At 51.0% G+C, this 24,456-nt stretch overlaps 1 protein-coding gene across 1 annotated transcript in view; it reads right to left on the bottom strand.

Annotated features, from left to right (window-relative positions):
- Positions 1–9,454: 9,454 nt before the first annotated feature.
- Positions 9,455–24,456, bottom strand: part of ADAMTS16 (ADAM metallopeptidase with thrombospondin type 1 motif 16) — a 154,294-nt gene continuing 139,292 nt past the window's right edge. The window contains exons 18-22 of the mRNA XM_067730343.1: positions 23,751–23,952; positions 23,450–23,644; positions 20,281–20,505; positions 11,382–11,529; positions 9,455–10,616 (exon numbers count right to left, since the gene is read on the bottom strand). Coding sequence (XP_067586444.1) covers positions 10,501–10,616; positions 11,382–11,529; positions 20,281–20,505; positions 23,450–23,644; positions 23,751–23,952 — 886 coding nt within the window. The 3' untranslated portion in view covers positions 9,455–10,500. The remainder of the gene's footprint in view (positions 10,617–11,381; positions 11,530–20,280; positions 20,506–23,449; positions 23,645–23,750; positions 23,953–24,456) is intronic.

Here is a 24,456-nt window from a genome sequence, read left to right as displayed (position 1 = left end):
TCCCTTCCCCACCAAAATAATGTGCAAGAAAATTAGAATCTATTTGGAAGATAATCTTTGTTCTTCTACTCGTGACATATTTGTTCATTTATGATGTTTGTGGAACGTGTGAAGAAGTTTCTGGTCCTTTCAGCTTTGTTTAAAAAAAAAAGTGCTTCTACTGAGGAAGGGGCTTTGTCCACATGAAAACCACTTTCTGCATAAGTGGGTACATGTCTGTGTCAGTCAGGCCTGAGGCTATTCCGATCGAAGGCGTAGTGGGTGGTGGCTAAGGAGAGGATGTGTGGCGGTCCTCAGAGATACCATGCAGTGACTGGAGGCGGGAGGATGGTGACCAAGGTGGGAGGTACCTGCAGAGAGAAGCAGCGGAGCTTGGAGGGGGCTCGTATTTGGACGTGATGCATTGATGATTCTCCCAGGGCCCCTGAAGGGACACATCTCAGGGGCTGCTGTGGATAGACCATTTGTGTCCCCTCCAAATTCATATGCTGAAGCCTAAATCCTCTTTGTTTTGGTATTTATGAGGTTGGGGGAGCTTTGGGAAGTGACTAAATGTGGATGAGTTTGTGAGGATGGAGCTCCCATGGTGAAATTACTGCCCTTTTAAGAAGAGGACGTGCCAGATGACCTCTCTATCTGCCATGAGAGGCCACCTGCAAGCCGGGAGGAGAGCTCTCAGCAACACCAGATCTGCCTGCACTTTGATCATGGACTTCCCAGCATCTTGAAGTATGAGATAGAATTGTTTGCTGTTTAAACCCCCTGTTCGGTCTGTCGTGTCCTGGGATGGCAGCCTGAATGGACTCAGACAGAGGCCAGTTGAAAAGCAGAGCCTAGAGGGCAAAAGATTCTGAGGCTGAAGACCAAGCAGGGCCTGTGGAAGGGGCCGCAGCTTCCAGAGGAGGGGCCCACGGAGGACGGCAGAGCTGCAGGGGATCCTGCTGCCGGGCAAACGAGGTGCGGAGGACATTCGGGGAGAAGCCACTTGGAATCAGAATGGAGGGTTTGTTTTCTTACATCTCTGACTCAGTTGGACCTAATGTGGGCAAAAATATTAAGGTGAGCTCAGCTTCCAAAATCACCATTGTTGCCATGGTGAAAATGTGGAAAACAAGTTGGTAAATTATTTAGGGGACATTGTAGAAAGATCATTCCTCTAAGTCAGAGTCTAAGAAGGGGCCTTGTCCTCCACAAAGACCTGGAAGCCACCCGGGCCATTGATGGTGCCTCTCGCAGCCCCTTGAATGGCACCTGCACACAGAGGTCCTCCTGCCCCATGGCCCACCGAACACAAGGGGTGACTTTTCCACATGCAGCCTTTTCACCCTTCTGCCCCTGATCTGCATCTCAACCCTATGGCTGGGAGAGCCGTGAGCATACAGGAAAGGCTGACAAATTAGTGTCTGAGGTTGGAACTCACCAAAAAACCCGGAATGCATTGTCCTCATGCCACACGAGAGGGGATGCTGACCTCCAGGTACAGACAGAAGAAAGGGACTAATGTAAAACTAATGACCACTGTGGCAGGAATGCTCTCCTGCTGTGGAGAGAAGGACCAGAGGAGGAATGATGCTGAGATGATCCTTCGTGTTCATTTACTGTGCTTTCACACAGTAGTGTCTCTCAAAATTGAAGAGAACGCCACTTGTCACATGCCGTACCCTCAGTTAATATAATAAAGAAACAGCTGTGTGTGTTTGCTTTCAAATTGTCCATGCAGGCTGCTCCACCCTGATGAAACTTCCAACATGAATCGTTGTGCCTAGAACCTTAACCTGACCATGAATCTCTAAAGATATCACATGTTTTCTTTTTACTTCCTGCCGTCTCTCTTTATTTAAATTTTCTAAGAGTTGATTTGAGGTGTAGGTGGATATATAGCACTCATTAAAAAAAACAAAAGTGGAAGAAAGAATAAGAAAACTATTCTTACCTGTTTTCTGAGAGTAAGGGAAGAGTCAAAAATAATTTGGTTGTTTTTTGCAAATCTTATAATGTTCTCCTGTCTCCTATCCCAACACACACAGGTGAGTGTGTGTGTGTGTGTGTGTGTGTGTGTATGAGAGAGAGAAGGAATGATGCCTCTTCCTTTTCTCATAAGGACACCAGTCCTATGGGATCAGGGCCTTACCCTATGACCTCATCTAACCTTAATTACCCCTGCTCAGGCTCCATCTCCACATACAACCACTTTGGGGGTTAGGGCTTCAGCATTGAATGGGGGGACACAATTCAGTCCATAGCCAACAGTGTGCTGGAGGAGGGGTTTTAGGGTATTCCAGGGTCTGGGAGTGACCTGGAAGGGTACAGAAGTGTGACAAAGTGCAGCACCTTCCAGGACTATTGCTCTCACTCAAAAATGAGGGGAGAGAGTTAAAGCTGCACAAGCATTTGGCCTATTTCCCCATCAGGCAGTGGGTCTGAGGGTTGTGACGGGACATTTAGGTGCTCCCGGCTGCAGCGGACAAGCAGAAGGGTCCCATCTGCATTTGCAGGAGGAGACCTGTGGTGCGGGCAGCTCTGTGGTTTTCCAGTCCCCGTGGGAAGGCGTGGTTTTCTACTTGGAGGCGATAGGGGGGCGAGAGGTGCCCTGTGGTGCAGAGTCATGCCTTGCAATAGGAGGAGGAGGTGTTGGGGAAATCATGGAGATAGGTGGCCTGCACATTCATCTCCTGGCTTGAGCCTGGTTTTCCTGGGGAGGTTGGCATCCTTCCTCAGCCCCTGAGCAGATGGTGATGGACAGATGTCGAAGCAAAGCAGTAAAATGTGCTCACCCACACCTCACGCTCCACCTGGGGGGCAGGGTGCCTCGCCTCTCAGCCACAGGGTACACGGGTGCCACAGGGTCTCTGCCGGACTTCAGATTCTAGGTTTCGTGCTTTGTAAACCCACCGCAGGACCCCAGCTGGGGTGTCAGCTGCTGGGGTCAGCCATCGAACCTGAGATCAGAAGAAACTGCAGCCGCTGTGACCCATGGCTGCACGTGACCCAGGTGGGAGCCTTGGGCGTCTTGGCTCAGGCCCGAGACCATGGACGGCAGCCAGGCCGCTGTCAGGGCGAATCCAGCAGGCACGTGGGCCCGGGGACGGTTCCTGCTGGAGACCCCGGCAGGAGGAGCCTCGGCACTCCCTTTGGTTCCCTCCGTTGCCAGTGGGCAGGTAGCCCTGGACACCCTGGTCTGGACTCGACCCACCTGGCCTCTTGGAGAATTACAGGTGGGCTCTGCTCTGCTCATTTCTGGAGTCTGTGAGTGTATGAGTGTAGGTGTAAGGATTTCAATAGGCACTACCAAAACGGTCTTTAAAAATTCCCTTGAGCCCTCTTTATCTGCTTCTAACGCAGAGCGGGACCCTCCCCTCCATCTGGCTGGATTGCATGATACGAGATTCTGTGCTCAGGGTTAATTCATGACTTCCAGTCAAGGGTTAGTTTAAAAATAAATAAAATGGAAGGGATAGCATCGTGGAATTTTTGAGGAATCTGAAAGATCTAATTGCTTTGTTTTATAGGCAATACATCCAACAGCAAGGGAGGGGAAATGGCTCGTCCAGGACCATCACACTGCAGCAGCTTTAAGGGAAGGGGCCCTATTTATTCTCACGTGAGTGAGTGTAGAAGCAGTGCTATGCCTGGCACATAGTAGGTGTGACGGGTGATTCGGCTGGTCTGAGAGCCAAGCCCTTCCTGGTACATGCAGTGCACACCTCACCACGCTGTCTGCCACAAGGGCCTCCCTGTGGGAGGAGTTCAGGTCCCCGCCCCATTCACCCTGGTTTTGAGTGCTCTTTGCTCTGGAAGGCAGGGTGTGAGTACATGTGACCTGGGGCCTGTTCTGGGCAGAAGCGGTAACAGGCAGCGACCGTGACCAGCAGCTGCTGACCTGCTTCTCTCTGCCGTCCAAACAGGATGGCCTGGGTGGGGGGCTGCCTTTCACCCTGGACTCGGGATTGAAGAAAACACCCAGAACAGTTCCGCAGGCAATGGACAGCCACAGAGGTAGAGATAAACCTTTGTCCTTATGAGCCTCCGTGACCTTGGGGTTGTCCTTGCAGCCACCAAGCTGACCGACAGAGTTGGTGTGCGGTGACTACATGTGGAATTCATGGTGGCATAAATGACAAGGTGAGTAATCCATTTTCTTTCAGTGCCTCTAGACTACGTGCTCATTTGTGGCCATGGCTTCTTCCAGGCTGGTGGTGTGATAAGTGAGGCTGAGCCAGAGGAGTCTGGGCCTGGGCGGGCTCACCGTGATGGCTGGACTGTGTTGTGTTAGAAACTAGCCTGGACCAAGCTGCCGGTCCCTTGCACTTTGCAAAGCTGGTGCAAGCTGCAGGCCTCAGCTATCGGGACCCATAGAGGGCATGAGCCCTGCTGCCTCCACTTCTGGCAGCCTTGGGGCATCTGGTAAGTGTGGTAAATAAAGCCATTTTCTCACCTAGAGAATAAAAGTAGCGTGAGTGAGTGAAGTGGTCTGTCGTGTGTGTAGGTGAGACTCCTGTGTCTGGCCCTGGCGTCCTGGCGTGCATATTAATTGTGTCCGCTTGTACTCTCCAAAGTGATCCTGTTTCTACCTGGAAATTAGCAAATAGGACTTGCTGAAGTGTGCAAGCCAAAAGCTTTTTTTCAGTTGTAAAAAGTCAAAATTAATTATGAGGAACAAAACCTGACTTCAAATACATGCCCATCCTTGCATTCTGCATGTGCATGTCAGTATCTGTGTAGAGACAAAACAGGACTCTGACTCGACAGATTTGTGTTTCCAGTCCCTCATCTCAGCACCCTTTCTCCACGTCTAAGGGACGGAGAAAAGCTGCGTTTGGTTCTGGGGCAAAGCATCATCCCTGTGGCATCTCCCCTTGATCCAGTGACTCTGGTCACCTGAGAGAAGCAGCAACCTGGGCAGGTCAAGAGCTTCCCCCAGTGGACAGCAGGCTTCACTCTGAGTCTCCGAGTGTTGGGTGTCATGACACCAGGAAGCTGGATGATTACAGAGCAACTGGGGAAACCAGCATCAGACACTAGGCCAAGGCAAGAAACCAGCTAGGTTAGTTGGGCTTTGGCCTTTGATGACCCCTCACCAGCCGGTGACCAGGCTAAGGTTGTCATCCCTGACCTGTCCTCTGCGAGTGGCAGGAGAACCGTTTTCTGGAACGGCTGCTCTGCTCAAAGGGACTTATTTTAAAGACTCTGAATTTATGACCCTGTTGGAGGGCTGCCATTCATAAGCTGAGTTTCACTATAATCCAGCCTCCTTATGTCTTTACAAACCTGACTTTTAAAGAACAGGAATCTAGTACAGGGGAAAAAGAGGGGTGAACTTTGCGTCCCAGAGCTTGTGATGATGTGATAGTCAGTTTTAGGATTCAGCAGAGAAAATTAGAGCCTATTACAATGCTCTTTAGGTTTTATGGATAAAAAAAAACAGAGCTACCATCCTGCAATCCAACTCCTGGGCATATAGCCAGAGAAAACTCTAATTTGAAAAGACACATGCACCCCAATGTTCATAGCAGCACTGTTTACAACAGCCAAGGCATGGAAGCAACCTAAATGTCCATCAACGGAGGAATGGATAAAGAAGATGTGGTATATATATGTCTATATGTGTGTGTGTGTGTGTGTGTGTGTGTGTGTGTATACACACACACACACACAGACACAATGGAATACTACTCAGCCATGAAAAAGAATGAAGTAATGCCATTTGCAGCAACATAGATGGACCTAGAGATTATCATACTAAGTGAAGTAATTCAGACAAAGACAAATATCCTATGATATCACTTATATGTAGAATTTTAAAAAAAATGATACAAATGAACTTATTTACAAAACAGAAAATAGACTCGCAGACATAGAAAACAAGCTTATGGTTACCAAAGGGGAAGCGGGGGAGGGATAAATTAGGAGTTTGGGATTAACAGATACACACTACTATATATAAAATACATAACTGACAAGGACCTACTGTACAGCACAGGGAACTATACTCAATGTCTTGTAATACCCTATAAGGGAAAAGAATCTAAAAAATAATATGTAGATGGTTATATATCTATAGATAGTTTATATATATATATATATATATATATATATATATATATATATATATATATATATATCTCTGAATCACTTTGCTGTATACCTGAAACTAACACAACAGAGTAAATCAACTATGTTTCAATAATTTTTTTTAAAAAAAGGAATGGCAAACTTAGTATGTGGAAAATGCAGAATGACTATTTTTAAATTTTGAACTGTAATTTTGATGCTGAAATCAGTGATACTGTTTTAGCAGAAAAAATGTACCTGAAGTGGGCAAGTGGCCTCAAGCTGGAACTGAGCCCCCTTCAGGATGGCAGGAACCAGACCACTCACACAGGGCCCCGGCTTCTGGCACCCACACAGTGGCATCTGAATTACATATTGAAACACAGCTTTCTTTGTATTTGGCCTGTAATTTCAGTCTCTTGCTATAATACTGTCTTGCAAAGGATTTTGCAAAACTTTGCCCAGTGAGGCCCTTTATCTTTCATCTTCCTCAAGCACAGAGCTGAGGGCAGACGGGGCAGCTTCTTTCTGCAGCTACCTCTTGCCATTCTTTTTTCCCTACGTTAGTGTCTGGAGGGCAGCCTGCCCTTCTGGTCTATCACTGCCCTCCCAGTGGGAGCGAATCTCCCCCTTCTCTGCGCCTCCCTATTCTTGTAATACAGCGCTTTGGGGCCTGACGTTACTTTCCTGATGAAACAAGTCCTTGAAGACGGGACCACGTGAGGGGCCACTTTGCATCCTTCACAGAGCCAGGCCAGTGAAATGGGATTCGGACCATCTCCCGCACTTTGGGCCCAGGGGCTCACTGAGGTGGTGCAGGTGCTATTGCAAGCCAGGGAGGTGCACAGGGTGAGTGGGGCTGGCCACACCAGGAGCTGCACTTGGGGCAGCTGGTATTTGGGAGGGCAAGTGTCGATTGTAATCCCAGGCGCCGCTGCAGGTTTTCTGGGTCCCCAGTTAGGGCTGGCATAATCCAGTCCGAGGGAGATTGGTGTGATGGTTAATTGTACATATCAACTAGGCTGGGCTCTGAGGTCCACTTGCTTGGTCAAACACCAGACTAGTGTTGCTGTGAAGGTGTATTTTAGATGTGATTAATATTTTAAAAATTAAAAAAAAAATTATTGAAGTTTAGTTGATTTACAATGTTATGTTAGTTTCTGCTGTACAGCAAAGTGATTCCATATATATATATATATGTGTATGTGTGTGTGTGTGTATATATATATACATATATTTGCACACACACATACACATATACATATATACATATTCTTTTGCAAATTCTTTTCCACTATATTGATAGTTTATTACGTGATATTCAATACTGTTCCCAGCGCTACACAGTAGGACCTTGTCATTTACCTATTTTATATATAGTAGTGTTCATCTGCTAATCCCACACTCATAATTTATCTCACCCACCCCACTATCCATTTTGGTAACCATAAGTTTGCTTTCTATGTCTGTGAATTTGTTTCTGTTTTGTAAATAAGTTCATTTGTATATTTTCTTAGGTTCCACATATAAATTATATCATATGATGTTTGTCTTTCTCTGTCTGGCTCACTTCACCTAGTTTGATAATCTCTAAGTCCATCCATGTTGCTGCAAATGGCAATATTTCATTCTGTTTTATGGCTAATATTCCATTGTATATATGTGCCACATCTTCTTTATCCATTCATGTTTTTTTTTAAGTATTTAAAAAATTTAATTAATTTATTTTTGGCTGCATTGGGTCTTCGTTGCTGTGCATGGGCTCTCTCTAGTTGCAGTGAGCGGGGGCTGCTCTTATTTGCGGCATGGGGGCTTCTCACTGCGGTGGCTTCTCTTGTGGCGGAGCACGTGCTCTAGGCACATGGGCTTCAGTAGTTGTGGCTCGCGGGCTCTAGAGCACAGACTCAGTAGCTGTGGTGCGTGGGCTTAGTTGCTCTGAGGCATGTGGGATCTTCCCGGACCAGGGCTTGAACTTGTGTCCCCTGCATTGGTAGGCCGATTCTTAACCACTGCACCACCAGGGAAGTCCCTATCCATTTGCCTGCTGATGGACATTTAGGTTGCTTCCATGTCTTGGCTATTGTGAATAGTGCTGCTATGAACACTGGGGCGCATGCACAGACCTGATTAACATTTAACATTTAAATCAGTGGACTTTGAGTAAAGCCAATCACCCATCACAGTGGGGTGGGCCTCGTCCAATCAGTTGAAGGTCCCAAGAGCAAAGACTGATGTTTCCCTGAGAAGAAGGAATTCGGCCTCAAGACTGTAACATAGACACCCTGCCTGAGGGATCTGTTCGCTGGTGGGGAGCTTTGGTACCTTGGACCGGCCCGAGGTAAAGAGAGCCAGGAGGGTGCTGTGCCTGCTGTTCTGAGAAGGGTCTGAGGCTCGGTGTGGGCATCATCTGGCCTGACTCTGTCTCGGGGCCGGGAGGGGCCTCTGTGCCCCGGTCCCATGTTCACCCACAGACTCTGCTGGGACGGCCATGCCGATGAGTACGATCCAGCCAGTGGGATCTTAGTTCCCAGACCAGGGATCAAAATCAAACCCATGGCGGTGAAAGCACCAAGGTTTAACCAGTGGGCAACCAGGAATTCTGGGATTCATGTTCAATGCGAAGTCAGTAAATGGTGGTTCCATTCTCTACTACAGGAGAAAAAAGTAGGGTATCACGGTGATGGTGGCTTCATGGAGTGAGTTTGGGAGTGTTCCTTCCTCTGCAATATTTTGGAAGAGTTTGAGAAGGATGGATGTTGGCTCTTCTCTGAATGTTGATGGAATTGACCTGTGAAGCCATCTAGTCCTGGGCTTTTGTTTGTTGGAGGATTTTTGATTTCAATTTCAAAAAAAAAACAAAACCCTGCCTGAGTTTCCAGCCTGCTGCTCTGCAGAACCTCTGCAGGCTCAAGGCTGCAGCATCAACTCTAACCCGAACTTGTGGACTGCTGCCTGGCGTACAGGTTTTGGACTTGCCAGCTCCCACAATCGTGTGAGTCAATCCCTTAAAACACCCACCCCCTCTATAAATATATTGTGCCTGTGTCTCTAGAGAATGCTGACTAATACAGCAGGGATAACAGGGTCAGGGGTCACCTTTCAATTAATCGTGTCATCTCTAGAGAGGCTGCACCTGTCCTGTGCAGGTTGCAGGTGAAGCTGTAGAAAACCTGGTCCCTGGGCAGGATGACACTGCAGAAGTGCCCCCCTGCACAGGCTGCCACCATCACCAACCGTCTTCCCTGAAGCCTCCTCATTCGGGGGCATTTTCTCCTCAGACTGATTCCAGCACTTTCTACCAGGTTCTGGAGCCCTGTTTCTCTTTGAGGCCAATTTCCCGGTCTCTGTGCCAGCCCTCGCATCTAAGAGCAGACGTCATGAAGACTCACGAGCAGTTCAGAAGCACGCCGCACAATATAAAATTTATTATAAAACTTCAGTAAATATAAATATCCAGGTGCCATTTGGAATGGAGATCGCACCACAGGAAAGGATTAAAAGCCACACGGATACTGACGGGAGGATGTCAGAGGCCAGCCGTGCAGCTTTTCACCAGGAAATAGGCCTTCCTTCTGAATGGGTGTTACAAAAACAACCAAAATTTACGGAAACATTTTTTTTGAAAACCCCGCAAAATACAAAAACGAAACACAGGGCTCCAAGGTCATCACTTGACATCTGCCCAAATGGACCCACCACTAGTCCTCAGTAGGACGGTGGGGATTCCGTGTAACCGGTAAGTCTCTAATTCAGATACAACCTGTCATTCTGTCACTTGAAATAGAAAAGCAGTAAGAAATGGGTTTAAATAGGAACACTCACTTGTAAATAACTGAGAAGATAAAACATAAAATAAGAAAATTCTCTCCTCCAGCACACAAGTCTGAAAGGGACAGGAGCACCCTAGCAGGGATTTCATTTTCCCGTTTCCAGAGGCGAGGTCCCCAATCAGGATGGAGACCAGCTCTCCCGTCCGGGCCCCGGGTCCCTGTGAAGAGAAACTGCTCTTGGGGCAGGATGGGCCTGGGGACGCAGCCTAAAGCTGATCCCGCTGTCGGAAGGGACCTCCAGGTGGGACCTGGGCCGGCATCCTTAGAGGCAGGTGTTCCGTACTTCTCTCTCATTTCCCGGCCTGCCTTCCTTGACAAAGCTCTGCAGTTCTAGGTGAGCACGTGCCCTGCTGCACAGTGCACCCTGTGGCCTGACTCGACATCCCCACCTCCCCGAGAGCATGTCCATGTGCCTGGGGATGCGCTCACACACACGAGTCACACACATGCTCACGTGTTCACACACACACACACACACACGCACAGGCATGCACAGAATCATATATAAGAGCCCCAGATGCTTTTTCTTCTCCCAGCTTCCATCTTCCTCGGAAGCACCCCGGTGTAGACCACACAGCTCGCTGGTGCTGGAAACAGGTACCTCCTGTGCCCTGTCAGCTCACAGGTTGGATGTGGAGCACATCTTGCAGCACTGCTGGCCATAGAAGTGGTGGCTGCACATCCCGTGCTGGGGCACCAGGGGGCACCAGTGGAAGCGGTCCTCGCAGAAGGCGTCTGAAAGCGAGCAGTCCCGAGTTAGTCACCGTTCCAGCACCCCGTGTCTGCTGCCACTGCCAATAACTCCAGAAAATCAAGGTAAATCTGTCATTGCCCTGAAGCTGCTGAAGGAGGGCAGCTCCTCAGGTCAAATGCGCCATGTGGGTTGTACTGTTTTCACAAGACCTTTCTTGGAAGCTTCCCGCAAAGTTGAAATTTTCTGTTTTTTGTGCTAAACCCATCCACATAACCACTCATCCACCCAAGGCGATGGGGCTTCTGTGGACTGGACTCCAATTGCTGAGTCCCTGATTGAGCCAGACCACTCATTCTCCTCCAGCCCCATTTTCTCTTCCAGAAACCTCGACAGATACACAGGGCGTGGTCCCCGCAAATACCTGAGGCACCGAGGGCGTGTGCACAGGGATGGCGTTTAGAGCGCATCCAAGGAATAATCTGGGTTCTCCTTTACCTCGGGCGGAAAAGGCTGCTCTACTTAAAATCGGCTTCTCTGAATGTAAAGAGCAGCAGTGAAGCAGGAGCAATCTGATTTCCCAGCCGTCCGTGGCATTTCTGGGGAGGCGTGAGAAGCGAGGGGTCTGCTTTGTGGGCTATGTCATGGGAAAGCTGGGGGAGGAGATGGAGAGAGGACCGGGGAGCCGACACCAACCCCTCGACCTAGCGGGCGCCCCGCACCTGCTCAGCCCTCTTAGGAGACACTCCGGAAACGGGACAGCCCCCCCCGGAAACGCCAAGGTCAAGCCGAAGGGCTCCGACACTCACCTTTCTTCTGTGCGATGGGGCAGAAGCGGGTGTTGCAGGCCTGGGAGGCCGCGGGCTTCTGGTGCGCGGAGCAGCCCACGGCCGGCCGGCGCCCCGCCAGGCACTGCACTGACCTCGTCTGCATGCCGCCTCCACAGCTGGCCGTGCACTGCGGGAAGCACAAGCAAGAGTCACCGGGGCCACCAGGTCTCGTAAGCTTCCCCCCGCCCCCCAACAGGCTCCTCACGGTGGTCTGCCTCAACCAACCACTGTGGGTGGCTGAGCAGTTCTGGATTTTTCCCAGGTATGGACCCTGGGGAGAAGTGCCCAGAAGCCTGAACGTCCTTGAGTCATCAAGGGTCCGATGGACACCAAAAAGTGGCACACGCATCTGGGGATGCAGGCTGTGGGTCTCTCGTGGAATGCCGTCACCAAGCCAGCCCTTCTAGTGCCCCTGACCTGGAAACGCTTGACTAGCCAACTCCGCAGGAGTTGGCACTCAGCCCCTTCCAGACCCCAAGCGCAGGGACTCTGCGTGTCTGGAGGTTCCCCGGGCTCGTTCGCGTGCTCCCGGGAACTTTGTTTCCCGACGCCGAGGCCCCCGCGCTCTAAGGCACAGAGCACAGCGGGGCCAGAGTAGGAAGGAGAGGCTGGATCAGACCATCCCTCACCAGCTGGCCGGGCGCACACCCCATAGACCACAGCAGCGGGTCCATCTGAGATCAACTGCCGGCAATAAACCAGGAGGGACGTGGGTGATTAGAGAGAAGGAGGGGCCCAAACGGGTAGCAGTGAATATGCCCAAACAGAAGGAGACTCGAGGTCTAGACGGAAGCATGTGAATTGTGCTCAGACAAGGCTGTGAGTTCAAGACAGTTAAGAATGTAAGCAATTAAAGGAGCACCTGCAAAATGTCGGGGTCAGAGAACGTTTTGGATATCCTGTGGATAAGCTAAATGGTTGCTTTAAAACACGAGGCTAAAGCCGTGCAGACTTAGGGACACACATAACTCAGGCTGCTGCCAGCATGTACAGGTCCGTGTGCCAGGACCCCATTGGGGCAGCCCTGGGGCTGGTCTTCCACAGCAGAAACAGCCCACAGCCAGATGCTTGCCTGCAGCCGGATGTTCAGGACCCACTGCAAACAGAGCCTGGAGAAGTGGCTTTGACATCCCCTGGGATAGGGACTCTGTGATGGAGTAAGTAAAACATCTCTATCTGCCCCTCGGGGGGAGAAAAGTTGGAAACAGAGAGTCCTGAAAACTCATAAGCTGAAGGAACTGTTCCTGCTTCTTGTTTTTGTCTTTAGGGAAAGGATGGCTGTGCCCCTGGAGAGAAAATCCAGGGCTTTAGCTGATAAGCATGTGGGTTTGGAACATTCTGTGAGGCTTACCCCTTCTCTTCAAAACCAATTTCAGCGAACGTCATCAATAGTTCAGTTTCAGTATATGACTGTGGCAGCCAGGAAAACAACAATGTTGTGGGAAGACTCACGTCTGATTCCTCAATCGTGAGGCCCATCCGTGATAGAGCTAGATGTTTCCCACTGCCTGTAACATCTTTCTGAACGTTCCGGCAGAGCCGCAATTCTGGCCTGGGTGCTTTGCACTCTGGTTCCAGGCCCTCCCTCAGCTGTCATTGTGGACTGAGAACTTACAGGGCTGCACTGCCACAGGGTTCCTAGGGTCTCTTTGGTCACATCTTCCTCTGTAGGTGATGAATGTCTCTGCCTTGTGAGTTGAGTTTCTTTCATCAACAGCAGCAGAGGCAGAATTCCACTCTTGCTAAAGATGTTCTGCCTCAATGAGAAATCAAGGGATCTGGCCAGCATGTTGCATCACTTAAACAGCACCAAGTGGTTTGATTCTTTTTTCGTCATTGGTTGATTTATTCACAAAGAGGGATCCTCCTCCTCCTCTTACCAGGCACTGTTCTAGGCTCCAGACACTAGCGCTGAGCACAAGCAGCTCGCCCTTCCTCGGGGCACTTTCTAAAGCCGCTACTCAAAGCTTGGTTTCTGGACAAGCAGCCCTGGCAACAGCTGGGAGCCTGTCAACATCCCTGCCTCCCACCTCTGGACGCTGCCTCAGAATCTGCACCACCCCCAGATGATCCATGAGAACACCCAGTGTGAGAAGAGCTGGTCTAGAGAGATTTTAAACTCCCCGTGGGAGACATTTTTTAGGAAAAAAACCTCCAAATTGCTCAACTTTTGTGTTTCTTCATGTAAACAGAAAGAACTAAGATGTTTGCCTGCAGATTTTGAAAATACTTCACATTGATAGAACCAGAGATAGAGCAGGAGAGGGAAGAAAAAGAAGGAATCTGAAAAAGTTTATTCACTTTTTTTGGTTTGTTTTCCCCAGGAAGGAAAAGCTATGCAAGTGGTTCAGCTATATCATAAACATAATGGCCTCAAACTCAGCATGGGGTTTAGAAATCACATTCCAGATTTTCCACTGGATTTGCAGATGGGTTGATCCTAAGAATCTCTGTGCAGACTCCCAGGGTGGAGAGCGAGGGGCTGGGGCTGCAGGAGCAGCAGGTGTGGAGGACAAGTCACAGGACACAACACTGCTGGGAAAGGGATACTCGGTGGAAAGAGAGACCGGAGCTCAGATCTGAAGTCAAAGGCTAAGTCTTCTTCCTCAGCTTCATGGGGCTTAGCCTGAGCGTCTCAGGCCATTCCTCGTACTGATGGCAGGAGAGGCGGCCACCGTGCCGGGTGCTGACGGTGTCCTGCACCTGCTCTCTGACCTGCAGAGTGACAGCTGCTGTCGCCCTCTGTCCAGAACCCCTGCTGCTGGAGACACCCTCCACACCAGTGGCTCTCAAGCTAGAATGCGTGTCCGAATGAACCACAGGACTCAGCAAAGCAGAATACTGGGGCCCAGGACCAAAGCTTGAACACCAGCAGGTCTGGGCTGGGCCCGAGAACCTGCATGTGTAGCCACGCTGCTACGGGTCGGGACATACCCGGAGAACTGCTCTCCAGTGAGTGACCGGAACCACACTGGCAAGAGCACCTTCCTCTTCTATTTTCAGAACTGACTTCAGTCACATTCAATCTAACAAAACTCGCATGTCAAGCTGACCTGCAGCTTGACTGCAAACAAGTAAATGAGCACCTGAGACTTTCCCCCGCGTGGCCCTGGCAGTCACTGTCATCTTCAGTCCATGGACTCTCCCCACCCCCCCCCCGCACCCTGCTCACTTCTGTTCACCTTCCAGGGCCTCAGTCTGAATGTCCCTGAGCCAGAAAATGTGGATGACTCCCACTCTGTGGGTGGGTGGGTAGTTCTGTGTCTGTTTGCTGAGGGGAGAGGGGGTCCCTCCAGACTCTGGGGCGTGTGGCTTCAGGGTGCAGAGCAGGGACATCACCACTGAAGAGCTGGGCATGGGCTGCTCACCCCATTGCTGGGGCCCCGGGGCCTTAAGCCCCCTCCTGTTGCCTCTGGCCCTTCACCCCCACATGCTGCTGCTGGTGACAGGGCCTGAGACCAGGGCTCTGTCCAAGAACCAAGGAACCAGAGGGAGAAAAACGTCGAGTCAGGATTCCATGGGATGGCCCCCTGAGGTCTAGCAATGAGGGTCTTCTTGTCATTCTAGAATTAAACGGCCTTCTGGAGGGTGATGCATGCCCGTCCTCACCTGGACCTCATGCAGACCAGCACACTCTGCTCTGAAAGGGCCCCTGTAGGTTGACCAGTCCTGCACCCTTCCAGGGAGTCTCAGGGAAGGCATCTACTCAGACAGACTCTACGGACATTGAAATGCTGAAAGTCCTCTCCCTTCGGATGTTCTCTGTGTGCCCTGACCCCTCGGCAATCCCCGTGTTCCTAGGAGGATTGACCACCCCTGTATAAGAGGCACTGCATAACCTCTGACTGGAGAAATGGGGGAATTGATGATTACTCTTAGTCATTATCAAAAAAACCCAAAGATACATTTTAAAATAATAACATTTGCCTCTGGGTTTGTTTTAAATTAGAGCGACTACTCTTGTTTATGTTATTGGTCTTCATGGAAAAATGCTAGTGAAGGCGATGTCTGAGAGCTCTAAGTCCTGATTGATGTTCTACGTGGTCTTAGTCTAAGGTAACCGTCCACCTGTCACATTCACAGGAACCTGTAAAACCACGGGGCTTCTTCCAGGGCAAAGTTCATCTCTCAAATGCATGGACACTTAGTAAACAAATGCATGTTAACTGCAGACAGCCAGAGGCCTCACACCTTCATCTTCCTTCTGGGAAGCCTCTGCAGAGGCGGGAGGGGGGCGGGTTCTTCCCTTATTATCACCTTCGTGGACCTCTCCAAGTTTGGAGCTTCAGCCACCATAACTTCTCCCAGAGACCAAATGTCTACTCAGTCAGGATGGGACCACACACACAATTTCTGCTCTAAACATAAACGGGGCTGTGTAGTTTTGTACGAATTCAATTGGTTACAGGCAGACTCCCTCCAGCTCAGGCGACCTTATCCATCAATGTCAACAAAACGGTTCCTGTTTTCCTGTGCACCCTCATAATTAGAAGAGGATGAGAGCAAATTATTAGAGGTGGGCGAATGGGTCAAGAGTGCAGGGCAGCCCTCTGTGATGGACTGACCACACTCATCCAGACCAAGCCTGCTGAAGTCTCCACATGTTCTGTGTGGGCCCATGTGTGTGTGTTCACGTGTATGTCCATATGTGTGAGTCTGTGTATGTGTGTGTGTGTTTGATACATTGTTGCAGTCATAGTTGCCCAGATGGAAAACCCTATCGATGACGTCTGGGACGTGGCTCTTTGCCCCTGAGAGCCCAAGGGTCTCCACATCAACTTGTGCACAGTCCTGGTGAGGAACCCCAGAACGAGACAGGGCCCCGGCACTCCAGCGCTGAGAACACACCCAGTCTCTGTCATGTAGAGTCAGACATAGTCCAGCAGGTGTTCGTGCTTAAGCCTTTTCAAGACCAGGTCAGCGTGTGATCCACCGGATGCTAAGCCCAAACGACCCAAACGAATGAGGTCAGTCCTGCCAGACGACGTACTACTAACCAAAATGATAAGCTGGGCCATTGAGACCAATAGAAACTCTCCTGGTCAAATAACAGAACCTGCCACCTTCCTGCTGTCACAGGAATAACCTGTCTGCGGGCAAAACTGAGCCAGGCGCTGGCCACGCATTTCTGTCCCACAATTTCCCACGATGGCAGGGCACAGAGCTTTGGGTACAAGAGCTCATGGCAAACATCACCTTTGAGTTATTACTCCCCAAAGTTACGGACTCGGAATGTAACAGATGAGTCACACCGGATAAGATCTTCAAGCAGCTTATGATAAAAATGACTTATTAGACAGACAGCTTGAATATTTCAGGCTGGTGAAAACTATGCAAGATGTATTTTTAGGTTTTAGGTTTTGGGTTAAAGTAAATAAGGATAAACCTTGTTTTTCTTTTTCTAAATTTGCCTGAAGTCTCTGAATTGAGCAGAGTGAATACTGGACTGATTCAGTCTCAGGAGCCTCAGTCTCCCCACGGACAGAGGGACCATGGTCTTGGGATCCACCTGTACTTGCCTCTGACTCACATTCTCAAAAAGACAGAGAAAGCGAAGCATCTGCCTCAGAAACAACTCGCCTCAGCTTCTTAGCTCATCCATCCCTTCACCTTGCTGGAAAGCCTGTGCACTCAGAGGAAAATAGAAGGGAAACGTGTGTAGCAAGTGATACTTTTGACCTACTTAAAAACAGCAAATGCTTGAAAAGGATGTGGTTCAAAGGTCCCCTGGTCCAATATTCTAAATTAAACAAATTCTAATTTAAATACCATTTGGGGAGGAGTTCATATATTTGTAAATGAAAAAGCAACATCAAGTTTGAAGATAAGAGGAACCAAGCAAAGCAAGAACACAGCTAGAGGGCAGTGCATACAGTGTGTGGAAGGTCTTTCTGCCTCTTCCTCTCCAAGGACTGAGGGATGGTTTCCTTCTTCAGAGCTCAGAGTTTGGGACCAGGGATGTGGCAGAGGCACCAGAGGGACGGCAATGGCCGGGCTGGGATGTTGCGATTTCTAGAGAAGATTATTGATTACCAGCCAATCCTGGGCTCTCATACACAGCAGAGCTCCAACAGAATGAATTGGGGCTTCATTTGGGGGGATTTTAAAATGGTTTTATTCTAGTAAAATTTTAGCTAATACTGAAAAAAATTCCGTGGTGGATTAATTTGGTTCCAATATATATTTCCGTTTGTTTCCTTTGGCCTTAGATAAAAATCATAATTCTGTGTGATTTTTGCTCTGTCAAACTTGTTCATTTCAGATTTGCATTCAGGGTTGAGTTTACGTCAGAAGATTGTTCAATAGAATTGTGGGTGGCGGGCACACATGAGGGAGGGTGAGTGCCATGCTTGGGGACCCCGGTCTGTGGGGAATCAGGAGACCTGAGAGTGAAAGAGCCCACCGCCTGTCACCTCTTGGCCATTCCTGGATCAGGGGACTGTGGGTCACAGAGCCTTGAGGTCTCCCCTCTGAGATTCACATTCCTCCTTCTGGAGAAAACCCTGTGCTGGCGGACACCATGGTATTGTCGGATTCAGCTGCTGTAGCTCACATGCCCACTGTCCTCAGACTGCAAGCTGGGCTAAGAGGAATGTGAAGGAACTTAAGACACAGCCCTTGCTGCTGGGAGTCACCCTTGGGGGGTCAGGAGGAAACATGATGGGACAAGGACACAACTGAAAATGAGCAGCACCCTGCAGGGCCTTCCTGGGGACAGACACCCCCAGTGTCCCCCACCTCTTGTTTGTAGAAAAGCTTTAACCTCCTAGGCCTTCCCCAAGTACCAAAAATTAAAATTTAATCAGAGAAGTTAAAAAATGCTGAAACAAAGGAAAACAGTCCAGTAATACAAAATAATAGTTTAGCCATAAAACAAAGTCAAGGACCTTTGGTTCCTCCTCAAGGGCTACAGATAACATCCTGAGCCATGTCCTTGTGTTGTTTTGCAGACACTGAAACCCCACCAGAGAAAGTCAACTGCATGCTGACCACCAGCCAGCACATAGAGCCCATACCGGTTGGGGCCAGAAAATCGGCAAGATTCCTGAAATACCACCCTGTTACCTCACCATCAACCAATCAGGGAACTGTGAACAAGCTGATCATGTACCCCGTAACCCTCTCCCTCAGTCTTTAAAAACCCTTTCCTGAAAGCTGTCAGGGAGTTTAGGTCTTTTTGAGGCTGTTCTCCTTGCTTGGTGTCTGCAGTAAACACTGTACCTTCCTTCACCACAAAATGGTGTCAGTAGATTGGCTTTGCTGTGCATTGGGCAAGCAGACCCAGGCTAGATTCGGTGACACCAAAAACAACCATGTTAGATGCTCAGGGCTGCTGGAACAAATGACTACAAGCTGGGGAGCTTGAAACAGCAGAAACAACTCTCTCAGTTCAGGAGGCCAGAAGTATAAAATCAAGACATTGGCAGAAGGAGCAAGTTCCGTCTCTTCTGGAGGTCCTAAGGGGGAATCTGCTCATCCTTTTCCAGAGTCCGGCGGCTGCCAGCAATCCTGGGTGTTCTTGGACCCATAGCTGCATCAATGTGACCTCTGCCTCTATTATCACATGACCTTTCCCCTGTGTGTCCTATAAGGACATTGGTCATTGGGTTAGGGTTCGCCCAAATCCAGAATGACCTCATCTTAGCTAATTAAACCTGCAAACTTCCTATTTCTGAATAAGATCGCATTTTGAGGTCCTGGGTGGACATGAGTTTTGGGGACACTGTTCACGGCAAGACACAGGACATGCCCAGGAGGCAGGGTGTGGTGTCCCTTCTGAGAGGAGCCACGCACAGTGGCTGTCATGGTGCAGGGGCCTCAGGAAAGGGATTTTGCATCAGGAGGGATTGAAGACGGGTCCTGGAGGCCAGGAAATACGTGAGGAGACTCAAATGGAGGGAGAGCTGGTCAAAGTCTGGCCCCACTGGTCCCGTCTGGCTAAGCACTGTGGTTGCACCAGTCACTCCTCCTGCCTGGCCCCTGGCTGGCACTGATTTCCACACAGAACACTGATGTCCTTTCCAGGACAGGTGGTGCAGACGAGCGTGTCTTGCCTGGGATGTGGCCTGCCCCACTGGCAGATCAATAACAGTAATTGTTCAGTCCTTAGTAAAGCTTACCCAGATCAACACTGGTTACACATTTCTGTGGAGCTGGGGACCCAGCAGCCTGCTTCTTTAGGAGCTGGTCTGGCCACATTCCCGATGCTTCCTCTGGGAGCTTTCCTCCCTCATCCCATCAGGTACACAGACTTGGGGAGATCCTCAGTGACTAGAAACACATGTGCACGGGCTTCTCCTTGCGGTGGCTTCTCTTGCTGCAGAGCACGGGCTCTAGGCACGCGGGCTTCAGTAGTTGCGGCTCGTGGGCTCAGTAGTTGTGACTCGCGGGCTCTAGAGTGCAGGCTTAGTAGTTGTGGCACACGGGCTTATTTGTTCTGCGACATGTGGGATCTTCCCAGGCCAGGGCTCGAACCCGTGTCCCCTGAATTTGCAGGTGGATTCTTAACCACTGCACCACCAGGGAAGCCCCCCTGAGTCACTCATTGAATTTGTTTTTCATTTAGAATTCCATATTCAGCAAATATTCTGTGAATACTCTGTATGGGCTCGGTGCCCTGGTAGGCACTGGGGACTGTATATATAAAATGTACATATATGTATGCATGTATGTATCTACCCACCTGTCAGTGTGTAGGATACACAGTAAAACACTTAGCAGGACACTTGCCACAAAGTGATCTCTGGGTAAATACCAGTTGGGATGGTTGTTTTGTGACTATCTGCTTTCGAGCAGCTCACATCCAGCCGGAACCTCTCCACCCAGGCCAGCCACCAACACTGAGCAGGGGCTCTGCTCGCCCTCCCTTCACCCCTACCTGAGACCAGGGCGAGGCAAACCAGTCAGCCTGTGGGGAGCCTGCAGCCGCGAACAGGGGGTGCTTAGGGCAGGGGAATGGGGCGCAGATGCGTTCCAGCTCCAGGTGGGGCTGCGGTAGGTGCAAGCACTTCTTCGGGGCCAGCTCGCGGTACTTCCCAGAACTGTACTTCTCAGCACATTTGAAGAATCTTTTCTGTGTTCCTCTTTCACACGTAACAGAGCACTGAAAAGAAAAGACAACAAAGGATGCGGGTGAAAGGTATTTCTCCTGTGGTGGCTGTCTCTTCTACAAAATCATTGAGTCAAGAAGCCTCCTGGTTATATCAGCTTGACCGTTTTCCTAAGTATAAATGGTCAGTGGAATACATGGGACCTTGGCATGTTAAAAAGGTGTGACAGTATCTGCCATAAAAAGGAAGACCTTGTGGTCACAGTGGTCTAGCACTGGGGGCATGAGTTGGGGCAGGGCAATCAGAAACCGTGAAGAGAGTAATTCTGGAGCTACTGCTTCACTGGGAAATTGAAATGTTGGGCTGTACCTGACACCAGAATGCACTGAAATGTAATAGCTCCATGGATTCACACCACCCAACTGCAGCGTGATGCTGGCCCCTGAAGCAGGGGCAGGCAGGGGAAACCCAGGGCTCACAATCATCCTCAGAAAGCCGAGTGCTGCCCTGAAGACAGCGAGCACAGACAGCGAACCTACTCGGTCCCACGGTGATGTGCTCTGAGCCTGAGCTGTCACTGCAGCCAGACCTTCTGGCATGGGCGGTGGGGCTCTGGGCAAATCTGTGGCCAGGCAGAGGCTGCAGACACCTGTCACAGAGGGATGACAGAGAAGACCAAAAGGTCAGCTTGGAGGTCACGGGGAAGGTCCCAGTGGCTGGCATTGCTGTCTTGGGCTGACATTTCTGCAGATCACATAAGTGGAGGAGCCCAGATGCCTGGGTTCTGGTCTCACACTCATGTTCAGACCTGGCTTACGGGTGTGCTCAGTGTGTCCTGATGCCAGGAATGAACTGGAGGACTCTTCCCAGGGCCTTGCTGGGGCCATGCCTAAGAGAGAAGTTCTGGGGTGTGTGTGTGTGTGTGTGTGTGTGTGTGTGTGTGTGTGTGTATGCACCCGTATGTGTTATACATTCAGTGCAAGGGCTTCCCAGGGGGACACCTCCCAGACACTATGCAGCCCCAGTTGCTTCCTTCCTAAGGACTTAGCCTCTGGGGATATGCACAGAAACAAAAGTCTTCTGACGACAACGCGATTCAGTCCTAGAGACTCTGATGTTCCCAGGTCCCAGGAGACAGAGGACCAGGAATTCTACCTTAGCAGAAACAGGCTTTATCCAAGAGTGATGATGTTTTTAGTTTTCAGTGGCAAATGGAAGTGTTGTCTCACCCGGGTTAAATGCCCTGCTCGGCACACCATCCCTTTATTGATTCATTCCTCCCTCCTGAGCAGGTTGCCATTGGAGGTGTGGGTACGGGGGCTGTGGTCCTGAGTCTGCCCCTGAGGGCGCGGGATCCGGGAGCTGGGGCCTTCCTCTTCACGTCCGCTCTAGAAAGGCAGCCCCGCAGCTGGGATCACAGGCGAGCTCCCGAGGGTGGCGGCGGCTGCTGCTCTCTGGGCGGCTGGCTTTCTGATGTCCGCTGTGCTTTACTGACCCCTGTGCCTCTGAGTGATGCACACCTCTCTGAAGGAGCCTCTCACAGGCCGCTCAGGCAACCCTTGGGCTCGCTGCACCCGGGCAGGGGCCTGGCATGGCCTCCCGATGTCCCCTCACGGGCACGGGGGTGGGCAGCTCTGTCTGCTCCCCAGCAGGATGTCCGGCCCCAACTTGGGCCAAAGCGAGGCACAAAACCTTTAACACTTCAAACTCTTGTTTCCAAATGTTGGTCTCAGAGGAGCAGGGCTTGGGACAGTCCCCCGACAGTGCAGATCAGGGGCTTCCCAGCCTTCAGCAGCACAAGGCATTGAGCAAACCCAGCACAAGCAGTCTCTTCCCCAAATGAGAAGCCTGCCTATGCACATTCCTCTCAGGGAACGGGTCCTCTGTCTCCTGAGGTCATCCACCTGCTCTACTACCTAAGCATGGCCAGAGAAGTGGCTGCAGGTGTTCTGGGGTGCAGTGGGTGCCCCCACCCCATGGTCAGGGCAATGAACACCCCTCCCCTCACACCTGCCCCCGTTCACCCACTCAATCGCTGCTCAACACGAGGGAGTGATGAGCGCGTGGATGACCTGGGTGAGGTACGCCAGGGATGTGATGAGAAAGCCGAAGGACACTCCAACGAGTGCGTGCCAGGAGGGAGGACTGAATACTGGGCTATGGGCAGGGATCAGAGACTTGGGGGAAGAAGAAGCAGAGGAGAAGTGGAAGCAGAGAGACCAGATGAGAGGCAGCCCCAAGGCAGGAGCTGGTCGACCCAGTTTCATCTGGACCTGGTGCACCCACCTGGGACCTGGAGCACCTACCTGGACCAGTGCACCCACCTGGGACCCGGCACACCTACCTGGGATCAGTGCACCCAACTGGGATCAGTGAACCCAACTGGGGCCAGTGCACCCACCTGGGACCAAATGCACCTACCTGGGGCCAGTGCACCTACCTGGGACCAGTGTACGTACCTGGAACTAATGCACCTGCCTGGAACTAGTGCACCTGCCTGGGTCCAGGTACAACCACCTGGGATCAGTGCAGCTACCTGGGACCAGTGCACCTACCTGGGGCCAGTGCAATTACCTGGGACTAGTGCAACCCCTTGGGATCAGTGCACGTACCTGGGACCAGGTACACCCACCTGGGACCAGTGCACTTACCTGGGGCCAGTGCACCCACCTGGGATCAGTGCAGCTACCTGGGACCAGTGCACCTACCTCAAACTAGTGCACCTGCCTGGAACTAGTGCACCTGCCTTGGACCAGGTACACCCACCTGGGACCGGCACACCTACCTGGAATTAGGTGCACCTACCTGGGGCTAGTGCACCGACCTGGAATCAGTGCACCCACCTGGGATCAGTGCACCTACCTGGAATCAGGTGCACCTACCTGGAATCAGGTGCACTTATCTGGGGCTAGTGCACCTACTTGGAATCAGTGCACCCACCTGGGATCAGTGCACCCAGGTGAGACCAGTGCACCCACCTGGGACCAGTGCACCTACCTGGGACCAGGCGGATACAAGCCACTGCAGCTTCTTGTGCTTGTGGCAGCGCCTGAGCAGACAGGCCTCGTGAGTCCTGGGCTTGGGCTCCGAGGTGCAGACAGCGTCGGGCAGCAGCTGCGCCCTGGCCGAGGGGTTGGTGCTCTTACAGGCCACGGACCTCTTCCTCCACCCCTTCCCGCAGGTTCGAGAGCACTGCACGGGAAGAGCGCGTCAGCTCCTGCAAGGCCTGGTAAGACTCCAGCCCCACGTTGCCTAGGAGGGGCCCCGCCGTCCCCGTACGCTGGCCCTGCCCCATTACCTCCGCCCAGGGCCCGGCGCTCCACGCGGGTGGGCAGCTCTGAGGCTGGCAGGCCTGTCGGCTGGAGGGCATGGGCTGCGGACACAGGCTGGCGGAGACCCGCTCCGATTTGTAGTGTGCCCGCCGCGTGCACTGTACGGGCCGGCTCTGGGTTCCTCCACTGCACGTCCGGCTGCAGGCGCTCCAGTTCCCCACGGACCACCTGGGGGACAGAGAGACCCACAGTGAGGGACAGTGCCAGCTCTCCAGAGAGGAGGGCCGTGTCTGTGCGGGCATCGACCTGCATCATTTCCCACCTACTGTCTATAGGTGCACAGTTATTTTCAGTTGCCAGGCAGTCTCCCTGAGCCCCTACCCCTTCTAACTTCCACGATTAGCATTCCTGGTGGTCATGCTTCCCCTCCCTTGGCTTTCGGGTTCACTTGTACTTGGAAATAACTCCCCTCAACAGTGTGTCTGTTCCCTTTTTTCTAAAGAAAGTTTTTTTCTTTAGAAAACTTTTTTCTAAAGAAAATTTCAAACTTGTACAAAAATAAAGGCCTTCCGTGTCCACTCAGCTCCAAAGATGATCAGTTTATGCCCCCATCCCTATAGCATTTTGAAGCAAATTCTAGACATATTAATATTTCAATTCACATCTCTAAAAGATAAGGAGTCTTAGATTTTTCAACATAACCACAATGCCATGGTGACATCTAAAATTTTT

This window comes from Pseudorca crassidens, chromosome 3 (assembly GCF_039906515.1).
Source record: "Pseudorca crassidens isolate mPseCra1 chromosome 3, mPseCra1.hap1, whole genome shotgun sequence".
NCBI classification, from domain to species: domain Eukaryota; kingdom Metazoa; phylum Chordata; class Mammalia; order Artiodactyla; family Delphinidae; genus Pseudorca; species Pseudorca crassidens.
Note: the sequence above shows the minus strand (reverse complement) of the source record. Positions and strands in the feature narration are given on the sequence as shown.